This window comes from Nicotiana tabacum, chromosome 17 (genome assembly GCF_000715075.1).
Source record: "Nicotiana tabacum cultivar K326 chromosome 17, ASM71507v2, whole genome shotgun sequence".
In the NCBI taxonomy this organism is placed as follows: Eukaryota; Viridiplantae; Streptophyta; class Magnoliopsida; order Solanales; family Solanaceae; genus Nicotiana; species Nicotiana tabacum.
The window spans coordinates 101579141-101591223 of NC_134096.1; the positions used below are offsets into that span (position 1 = coordinate 101579141).

General features: G+C 36.4%; 1 protein-coding gene across 1 annotated transcript; it reads left to right on the forward strand.

Moving 5' to 3' along the window:
• Nucleotides 1-4583: 4583 nt before the first annotated feature.
• LOC107827264 (uncharacterized) lies at nt 4584-6540 on the forward strand. Its single transcript, XM_016654357.2, has 2 exons — nt 4584-5032; nt 5547-6540. The coding sequence occupies exons 1-2, from the start codon at nt 4713-4715 to the stop codon at nt 6421-6423; spliced, it is 1197 nt and encodes a 398-aa protein (XP_016509843.1). The 5' UTR covers nt 4584-4712; the 3' UTR covers nt 6424-6540.
• The last annotated feature ends 5543 nt before the right edge of the window (nt 6541-12083 follow it).

Here is a 12083-nt window from a genome sequence, read left to right on the forward strand (position 1 = left end):
ATATATCCAAAGTTTAGGTATTTTTCTATTCAGAATATAACAACATGGTCAGGCACATTCTGAAAGACTGAAGTTTTGAATTATGAATTCTAATTAGCATATTCTTCAAATGATTTTCATCCAATCGCATTTTTGTCGAAATAAATGGAGGAAACAATCAACTTAATTTTTTCTTTTTAAAAGACGGTGGGAAAAGCTTGTATACTCTTTGAAGAGTAGTTCTGCGGCGAGAGAAATGTTTTCAAAGTTTAATTCTATTTCAAGATATATCTCAATAAGCAAGATACCGTGTTGGCGAGGCTAAGGGCCAAGAATATAATGGTCTTAAATTCCTTTTTTCAGTTAACTGTATGGGAAAAATAGGAGCAAATGTGATGTTGAATCGTACTTAATTTCTTTTGACTAGTCAGATAATTGCCCACTCTTCTACGTAATAACCTTTGCAGGAGATTTTTCTTGGAAACTTCTTTAATATTACATTTTCCTAAGATAGTGCATGTAACCTATAGGAAAATACTTTAGACAAAATCTTTAAAAGAAAAACTTTTAAAACGCTCAGTTGGATGGTGTTCTTTTCTTTATGGTGTTTTCTATATGGTGTTTCAAACGTGGATAGATAGAGGTATTGGTAATCTTTTATTCTAACTAATTAATTAGTGCACTTAAATCACCAGAATAATCCCCCCTCCCCCGCCAAATGAAAAGGAAACGAAATAAAACAATGGAAAATGCTGTATGATGTAAGATGTGAGAAATAATGAGCATCTCCTCTTTATATCCACCAATAGTAGATTTATTTTGCAAGAAGAACATAATTAATTTGCAACTTGCAAGAAGTGCATAAATAATTAGCAAGTAGCAAGAAGTGGCAATACATATATCTTAATCACGTCAGCATTCACCGACTAAAGCAAGTGACAATACATCATATATCACCTCCTTGAATTTCTTACGTTTGAGAAATCTTTCATCTTTACCTTTCATAATCATCTTTCCTTAACTTCAGAGCCTCATGACCCAACATCTCATCAACTTAATTTTGCTTATACATAAGAAATTCATTTATACTTGTAACAAATTTTGCGAACTTGAGTTTTTGAGTTTTTTTTTTATTTCAAATTTATATCCTAGTCCCACATTTTAAGTTTTATATTAAAATTTGAACTTTATGGTAATTAGTAATTAAGCAATAAGTAAAAAATAACCCAGGCCTCATAAACCCAGCCTGACCCATCTCACTTGCTTAATGGGTCATGGGCTGTGACGGACAATTCTCTTTTGCAATGAACCCGGCTCATTAACATGGGCTCGGATTGACCCAGACCAGCACCCCTACGCGCCCATCGCTTAATGGGTTAGGTTGGGCCCAACCTGATACACATGATATGTATAGTATAGGAATGTTTTAGGTATTTTTTCATTCCTATACACTATTTGAAACCTTATTACGAAAAGTGTTTATGTTTTGGTATTTACCCGACCTAAACACATTTTAGTTACAAAATATATACAATCCACCTTAAAAGGCTCCCAAATCCATTATTTGTGCCTTCAATCAAGGGATTTAGTTACACCATTTTCCTTTTTTTTTCTCTTATTCTCTTTCCTTATTTTTCTTCCGTCCTATTCTTCTCCACCCTTTGAATAAATATCAATAAGTTACGTAAGTGATTGATACAGAGGTTTTACTGCTACTTTATCCTTGGAAGGGTGGAAATTAATAAGTGTACCTTCATGAATTGCACTATTAAATCAATAAGCTTCTGCTTCTTCATCTCTTCACAATGATAATTTGTAATGAGAAAATTAATATCGTATCCCTGAAATATAATACGTCCAGCAGAATTCAGATGACTAAAAGTTGGTCAAGAAACAAGTTATTTACCTTTTTTTTTTTATATAAAGAAACAAATCATTCACATACTCCAAAGATGCTTCTTCCAAGATATTGCTACTCTCCATCTAGGTCTAATAGATGAATACACATCAAGACTAAATAAAATTTTATGTCTCAACCAACTCTAAGAAGCAATCACATAAATATTGTAAAAATATTTCATACAACTAATTATATATTATATAACTTATCTATAATTTTCATACATTATTTTTACCCAGTTATACAACTACAATATATATCATACAACTTAAATATAATTTTTATACAATATGTCTTTTGTATATTTTGTATCTGATTTATACATAGTAAAAATAAATTTCATATAACTAATTATATATTATACAGCTTATCTATAACTTTCATAAATTATTTCTACCCAGTTATATATAACTACAATATCATACAACTTAAATATAATTTTTATACAATATTGTTCAACTTTCATATAATATTTAAGTAAAAAAATATATATAAACAACATAATATAAATTTTCGATAATTTTACTACAACTTTACTACAATTTCGTAAGTATAATGTATGTCATATCTTCTTCTTCTTCTTCTTTCTTCTTCTTCTTCTTCTTCTTCTTCTTCTTCTTCTTCTTCTTCTTCTTCTTTCAATCTAAAATTCAGCTAAGATCAAGTCTAATCTTCACCAAAACACCCTCAAAATCGAGACATAAACTCCAAACAATATTCTCAATTATTTAGAAATTTAGGAATTAAATGAGTATCTCTTTATATTAAGAAAGGAAGAAAGAAGGAAGAGAAAAACTTAAGAAATATAATTAAAAAAAAATGAATGGAACAAATTTAGAAAATATATTGGTTTCGGCAGAAAACAAAATTAAGAAGATGAAGAAAAAGAAGAAAAGCTAATAGATAAAGAGAAAAAAAAAAGCATAATTTTTGTACAAAGAATTATTGACTTTCCATTCAAATTGCTTATGTTTAGAGATTAATAATTAATATTCCTATTTTAATGAAACTGTGTGCTACAAATATAAATATTTTTCGCCACAACTGTAATATTGGATTTCATGCTAAGAATTTTTTATATTTCTTTTAAATTGTGACCGTTATGTAAAGTTCCTATATTTGGACAGGAACAGTGTTTTAAAAGACGTGGGCGTAAGGCGAGGCATTTTACATATGTCTCAGCGAGGTATAAGTCTCGAAATATGGGGGCGTAAGCCCCATGGGTATTTAATTTTTAATATTTTATAAAATAATATAATTATAGTAAATATTTATAAACAGGTAAAATTACATAAAAATTGAAGAAAACTATAAATATGTGAAATATATATATATATATATATATATATATATATATATATATATATATATATATATATAAATTAAAAAATTGAGAGCGACCATAAATTAGGGTTTCAATCAATAAAAAAAGGTCTTGACAAAAACGCGTCTCAAACGCTCGGACGTATGCCCCGAATTGCTGGGCGTACGCCTCTTGAGACTTTCTCTCCACACCATCGCCTCAGGGAATATTTGGTGCGCCTCGCCCCGAAAACGCCTTTTAAAACACTGGTTTATCGAAACTATTTTTTCCTTTTTTCGAATATAGAAACCAATTCAATGGGCTGAAAAATGCCATCGATTAATTAGCTACTAACAACATTAAGTTCCCATGCTCAAGCCTCTAAGCGTGAATTACAAACTAGAATAAATTAGTACACGCGTAATCAAAGATAAGGTTAGAATTTTGAGTTTATAGGTTCTGAATTTTAAAAAATATAATTTACTAGGTTTAAATAAATAATTTATATATAGTAAGTAAATTTTATCACAAATAAAGGATGTAAGCCAAAGTTATTGAACCGCAAGGAAAATTCTAGCTCCAAGTGTAACTCCACGTGGCTTAAGGAATAGTGACAAGAGAAATTAAACTGAGAGAGAATAAGTCATATATGCCGTACATCAGTTCCTTTAATTATGAGTTGTGGGGGTAAAATTAACATCCACTATGTGAATACGAAAACTCACATGCCTGCTTTGTATCTGCGAATAATTTTCTAGAGTAATTACAGATGTTGTGTTGCCTCTTTATGTTATTGAGGTAAGGTAAAATCTACGTACACTTTATTCTTATGGACAGTATTTGTGAGATTCAATGCACACTTGTTATTGTTGTTACGTTGTAACTTTTGTGTGGGAACCTGCATGGTGCATAAAGATGGCTATTATTACTGAGTTTGAGTTAAAAATTGGCCCCCACTCCATCGGGGTAGTGTAATTTGCTTTATTTGTCCGGACAAAAACAAAAGATTTTCTTTTTAAATATGGTTCGTAAAAATTTGACAAAAGGCAACTGACCACACTCTAGCAAGCTGCCCGTTAGGACACTATCTTTATGTATTATCGAGGCAAATAACAATATCCTCTAAAGTAAGTGGAAATTGAGGTTGAGTTGCCAATCATTGTTTTGTTTGCTTATTATTTTTTTGGTGCTTTGCTTTAGTTTATTTCTTTTTATCTTTATAGAAGTGCTTTTCTTTTCGTTCGTACGTGTTGTCACTTACATCGTTCTTTATCCCTCTTGGCTGAATCTTTATTGTAATATTACTACTCCATTATAATTCCTAACCTTTTCAACAGATTATCATGACTGAACTTTATATCTGATCAATTCGTAAGAGTCACTTAGTAAAGATAGTAAAAGCATTCTGTATATTCCTTCTCTCATAAGAAAACATATTAATATCATAGTATAAATAACGTAACCCATCCAATTCCCAAGCCTAAGGCAGCTAGCAAACATCAAACACTAGCACAGAATTTATCAGAAGCGATGTTTGCCACAACACCACGTTCTTTGTACCGTAACTTTTCAAAAGCACTTTCGAAACCTCCTGCAAATCCACCAACTATTACAGGGTATTTAGTACTTACTGATGAAGAATCAGAAGAAATGGATACTTTTTGCTGGGGCATATGCAAACACAGCAGTATCACCAAGCTCCCATTTCCTCAGGACAGAATTGTGAAAGTTGTTCATAATCCAGAGTTTGGTGAGCCTAGTGTTCATAAAGTTTGGTTTTTACCTGTTCTTGATCAACCTCTAGCATCTAACCGCTACTATGTTATCAAAGCCAAAGGCAGACACAAAGGGTATGTCACTTAGAATTTCTTCATATCCCAGGAAAAAATTGACATATTATTACTATCAACAGTTTTATAAGTTGTAGTAGGCCACTTCACTGCTAATAAAACCTGAATTAGCTACGGAAAAAGTCTGTAGTTAAACATCAAAATTCTATTAGCAACATATAGCGATGAAGTTCATAGCTAATTTTTTTTTTTTTAACTTGATGGTATAAGAGAATAATATACCGTAGTTCAAGGAAGTTAAATCCATTTAAGTTATATGCATTGACTGTGTCAGTGCAATTTAACATGTGATAACTAGTTAGTTACTATTTTTATCAACTTACCAATTAAACTTATAAGTGCTCTGACCATGCAATTTTTTTTATTTTATATAACGTCAGTAATCAGTATATAGAACTTAACCTCATGTTTATATGTTGCAGAAATTTTAAAGTAATTCTTTTATACATGACCTGATTGATGTTAGTGCATAAAGCTTAACTCATTACTCGTTCCTTTCGATCAATTCATGCAGGCGGGCTTATACATCTTGGAAAGAAGCAGATATGGATAGTTGTTGCTTTGACAATTCGATGAATGATCTAAAGCCAAGGCCTTTCAATCACAAAGACCCATATCAGCAATTTGAGATTTGTCCCTACGATTTTGGTGGGTTTTATGCTAAATCTGTAGCCTATGATGGAGTTCCTCCAAAATTCCTCAGGAAAAGAGGGTGGCAAGTTAATAGTGTCCAGTCACTTAAAGTGAATTTGAGAGAAGCTCAAGGCCTACAATTATCCTCTCAACCATCTGATTCAGATACACCTGAATTAAATATTCCATCATCTTCCAAACGTTCAGTTCCAGTAATTCTTGGCAAATGGTATTGTCCATGTGTGCTAGTAAAAGAGAGAAATATTAGAACTAAAGAACAGATGAATAAATCTTTGTTCTATGAAGTGACTCTTAAGTGTTGGTGGGAGCAAATATTTTCTTGTGAGAATCAAACAAGACGAAACAAAGCATACGTGGAAGTCGATGCACGTGTTAGAAAGTTGTTAACTTTAATCAGTGGGACAGAAGCTGTAAAAGATGAAGAAGGAAGTGGAGGTTTTGTTTGGTATAGAGTGAAAGAGGAATATAGAAAGAAATGTACAGTGGAGAAAGTAGGATTGAGTTCTGCTATTGTTGAGAAAATGAGATGGATGCAAGAGAGAAGGGGATGGTTTGATGGAGGAGAGAGTGATGTAAGAGTGGAAGGTGTAGAAGAGATAGAAAGTGAGAATGGGTATTGGACAAAGTTTAGTTGTTATGTTTTGGTGGAGAGCTTTGTGTTTAGGAGAATGGATGGGAGTTTGTTAATCAACTTCAATTTCAAGAACACAGAGAAAATTGTGTGCCAGTGGGAATGAGGAACATCTATAAGAATATGTTGAATTTGTACATGTTAATATATTCTGTTGACGATCTTCTTTACAATGTTGTCTCTGCTTAAGTTGAATAACAACTACAGAATGTTTCTTTTTGTATAATTCATCTTTTGTTGTACATCGCAATAACTGTTTTACCTGTGTTATCACATGTGCATAAAAAAAAAAACAGTGTACACTAAAGAGTTACTTATAATTTATTCCCCTTATGGATTGGCTAGTCTAGTTGCCAAGAGGTCTCAATTCGAATCGGAATCTCAATGACCCTATGACTGATATTTTTCTCCGTAGAGTAATCTATATGCTAAACCTCTTGCTGTGGTGGTTTATTCACCTTGGAACCAATAGACACGATCATTATTGAATCCCAGTTTTCTTCATTTCAGAGCCCTACTGCCAATTGTTCTGTTAAACTCTAAGCTTCTGCAGCCCAATCTTTTATATTAATGATTAAGATATGCCCTAAAGGAAAATCTAATTCAAGTGATATGCTCCAGCTTTTGCTTAATTATACAAATGCAAGTTGTTTGGTGATTTTGTGGTATTTGACGTGGATGATGTCACGACCCGGAATCCCCACCGTCGGGACCGTGATGAGCCTAACATTTCACTTGCTAGACAAGCCAACGTTAGAACAATTTATCATTTTTAACAATTTAAATTTAATTAATGAAGAAGAACTGATTTAACTGCAATAACCCAAATATAAATGCGGAAGCTAAAATCGTAAAAACATCTACTACAAATCCATGAACTCGATGTTACAAGTGCATGAACTTCTAGAGTAATACATACAAGGGTCTGAAATAAATATAAAGCTGTCTGAATAAAAATACACAGCTAAATAAAAATAAAGACGGGGACTTCAGGAGCTGCGGGCGCTGAGCAACTGTACCTAAAGTCTCCGCAGGTTGTCCAATCCGAGCTCTCTAATAGCCGCTGCTGGGACCGACTCCAAAATCTGCACAGCGTGCAGAGTGTAGTATCAGTACAACCGATCACATGTACTGGTAAGTGCCGAGCATAACCTCGACGAAGTAGTGACGAAGCGAAGACGGGTCACCTACACTACAACCTGAACGCAATATATAATAATGACAGAAAATGGGAATACTGAACAGAATTAAACAACCAACTGAAAATAATAACCACAACCTCAAGAATACCAATGTCGTCCAGAATTACCAATCTTTAATAATTCAGATATAAATACCGGAAAACCAACACAACTCAAGAAATGGAAACATATAGGTTGTTGCAGTGCGCAACCCGATCCCACCAGACAACACAAAATCCTCCCTTATTTTACCGTAACGATATCAACAACAGTAAATAATATATATGTTGTGGCACACAACCCGATCCCACCATATGTCAATATCAGTATCATAATTCACCTTTATTTCACCATGTCAATCCACCCTTATTACACCTGCTGCGGCGTGCAGCCCGATCCCACCATATGAGTACCATGTACTCAATGCACAATCAAATCAACAGTTCAAACCACAATAACCTTTACGATCAACAAATACCAAACTGAACTAAATGGAAACCTCGTACAATATAGAAAATCTACACGAGTAGTACTACACAGCGAGACCAATCAAGTAATTGACAATTAGAAGGTGCAAGTAAGTCAATTTAAGCAAATAACAGGGAATCATGAAACTATGGAGGAACTAACGTCGTGAACAGGAGAAGATATTGAATAACAAGTAGAAATTAAGCATGGAAAGCATTTATAGCATATAACAGTTAAGACAACAAAGGAAATAATTATGGAAAAGCGGTAAATCAGGGAAAACAGATAATTCGGCGGCGTATAAGCACTCGTCACCTCGCATATATGCCGCTCACTTGGGAATCACATAGCACATAGTCCGAGGGTTCCTAATTCCCTCAGGTCAATATTAGACACAACACTTACCTCGCTCTAAAGATCACTCAAAGCTCAACCACAACTTTGCCTTTCAAACAAACCTCCGAACTAAAAATATCTAGCAAATTACCAACCAAACGATTCAAAATAAGCCTTAGGAATCACCCATGATTGCAAAAGATTCAATTTAGGTCATTATTGAAAATGTCAACAAAAGTCAACATACGGGCCCGCTTGGTCCAAATTCGAAATTCGGACCAACACCCGATTACCCATTCACCCCGAGCCCGATTATGTAATTTATTTTGGAATTCGACCTCAATTTGAGGTCTAAATTCATATTTTTCAAAAATTCCTAATTCTACCAAAACCCCCCAATTTCCACCATAAAAACTCTAGGTTTTAGGTTAAAATTTTAGGAAAAGTAGTGAAAGATTGAAAGAAACTAGTTTAGAATCACTTAACAATGTTTTGGAGAAGAAAATTTCTTTGGAAAATTGCCTCTAAGGTTCTTGAGTTTGAAAATTTAAAGAATGAACCAAAAATCCCATCTAAGTCAAGTTTTGATTAGTTGCAGGTGTCGCATTTGCGACATGGGGTTCGCAAATACGAAGAACCTATCGCAAATGCAAAGGTCTCCTAATTCCTGCTTTCTTCGCAAATACGAAGAATAGTTCGCAAATGCGAACTAGACTGATCGCAAATGCGACCCCATGATCGCAAATTCGAAGAATTTCCCCTCCCAGTCCCCATCGCAAATGCGAACTTTGTATCGCAAATGCGAACATAAGGTGGCCCAGCTACTCTTCGCATTTGCGATGAGTAGCTCGCAAATGCGAACCCCTCAGAGGTCGCAAATGCGATGCCTGGTATTGCAAATGCGATACCATAGGCCTGCACCAGAACTGGAAATACCATCAATGTTCTAAGTCCTATTTTCACTCTATAGCCTATCCGAAACTCACCCGAGCTCTCGGGGCTCTAAACCAAAAGTGCTCACAAGTTTAAAAATATCATACGAACTTGCTCGCGCGATCAAATCACAAAAATAACACCTAGAATTACGAATTGAACACCAAATCAAATGAAATTTTCAAGAAAACTTTGAAACCTCTATTTTCACAACCGGACGTCCGAATCACGTCAACCCAACTCTGTTTCTCACCAAATTTGACAGACAAGTCATAAATATGGTATTGGACCTATACCGGGTTCCGATACTAAAATACGGACCCGATATCCAAAAAGTCAACTGTGGGTCAAACATTTCAAATTCATTAAGCCTTTAACTTTCAAATTTCAACAAAGTCCGATATCTCGGGCTAGGGACTTCCGAATTCGATTCCGGGCATATGCCCAAGTCCCAAATCACAATACGGACCCACTGGGACCGTCAAAATATGAATCTGGGTCCGTTTGCTCAAAACGTTGATCAAAGTCAACTCAAATAGTTTTCAAAGAAAAATTTTATATTTTTCACAGTTTTTAACATAAAAGCTTTACGGAAATACGGCCGGACTGCATACGCAAATCGGGGAGGGTAAAAATGATATTTTTAACGCCTTAAAGCATAGAATTGGGTTCTAAAATATTAGATGACCTATCGGGTCATCACATTCTCCACCTCTTAAATAACCATCCGTCCTCGTACGGACATAGAAAAGTACCCGGGCTGGTGAAAAGGAAGGGATAACTACTCCGCATGTCCGACTCAGACTCCCAAGTAGCTGCCTCGACGGGCTGACCTTTCCACTGCACTCGAACTGAAGGATAACTCTTTGATCTCAACTGACAAACTTGTCGGGATAGAATAGCCAACGGCTCCTCCTCATAGGTCAAATCCTTGTCTAACTGGACAGAGTTGAAATCTAACACGTGGGACGGATCGCCGTGATACTTTCGGAGCATGGACACATGGAATACCGGATGATTTGATGATAAACTGGGTGGCAATGCAAGCTTGTAAGCCACGTCACCCACTCTCTGAAAAATCTCAAAAGGTCCGATGTACCTAGGGCTCAACTTGCCCTTGTTTCCGAACCTCATCACACCCTTCATGGGTGATACCCGGAGCAACATCCGCTCTCCGACCATGAATGTAACATCACGAACCCTACAGTCGGCATAACTCTTCTGCCTGGACTCAGCTGTGCGAAGTCTATCCTGAATAATCTTCACCTTATCTAAGGCATCCTGCACCAAATCTGTACCCAATAACTGAGCCTCCCCGGGCTCAAACCATCCAACCGACGATCGACACCGTCTACCATATAATGCCTCATAGGGAGTCATCTGGATGCTCGACTGATAACTGTTGTTGTAGGCAAACTACGTAAGCGGCAAGAACTGATCCACAAACCTCTGAAGTCTATAACACAAGCGCAGAGCATATCCTACAATACCTAAATAGTGCACTCAGACTATCCGTCCGTCTGAGGATGAAACGCTGTGCTCAACTCAACCTGCATGCCCAGCTCACGTTGTACTACCCTCCAGAAGTGCGTGGTGAATCACGTACCTCGATCAGAAATGATAGACACGGGTACACCATGAAGACGAACGATCTCGTAGATGTAAATCTCTTCCAACCGCTCTGAAGAATAGGTAACTGCTACAAGAATGAAATACGTTGACTTGGTCAACCTATCCGTAATGACCCAAACTACATCGAACTTTCTCTGAGTCCGTGTGAGTCCAACAACGAAATCCATAGTGATACACTCCCACTTCCACTCAGGAATCTCTATCTTCTGAAGCAAATCTCCAGGTCTCTGATGCTCGTACTTTACTTGCTCAAAATTTAGACACCGAGCTACATATACAATTATATCCTTCTTCATCCTCCTCCACCAATAATGCTGCCGCAAGTCCTGATACATCTTGGAGGCGCCCGAATGAATAGAATACCGAGAACCGTGGGCCTCCTCTAGAATCAACTCACGAAGTCCATCCACATTAGGTACACAAACTCGACCCTGCATTCTCAAAACTCCATCATCTCCAACTGTAACCTGCTTGGCATCACCGTACCGCACCGTGTCCCTAAGGACAAGCAAATAAGGGTCATCATACTACCCCTCCCTGATACGCTCAAGCAAAAAAGACCGAGCGACTGTACAAGCTAGAACACGACTGGGCTCAGAAACATTCAACCTTACTAACTAATTGGCCAAATCCTGAACATCTAATACAAGCGGTCTCTCACCGGCTGGAATATACGCAAGGCTTCCCATACTCACTGACTTCCTACTTAAGGCATCGGCCACCACGTTGGCCTTCTCGGGATGATACAAGATGGTGATATCATAATCTTTTAATAGCTTTAACCACCTCCTCTGCCTCAAATTGAGCTCCTTTTATTTGAACAAGTACTGTAAACTCCGATGGTCCGTGAAAACCTCACATGACAAGCCATAAAGATAGTGCCTCCAAATCTTCAGCACATGAACAATGGCTGCCAACTTTAAGACATTGTAACGACCCGGCCGGTCATTTCGTGAGTTATAGCCCAATTTCCTCCCATTTATATTTCCTTTATGATCTTAAGCTATATTATGATATTCCGGGTTAGTTGGTCCTATGGGCAACACCAACACCGGCGCCATAGTCAAAGCTGTCTTGAGCTTCTGAAAGCTCGCCTCACACTCGTCTGACCATCTGAACGGGGAACCCTTCTGGGTCAACCTGGTCAATGGGGCTGCTATAGATGAAAACCCTTCCACAAACCGACGGTAATAACCCGCCAATCCCAAGAAACTCC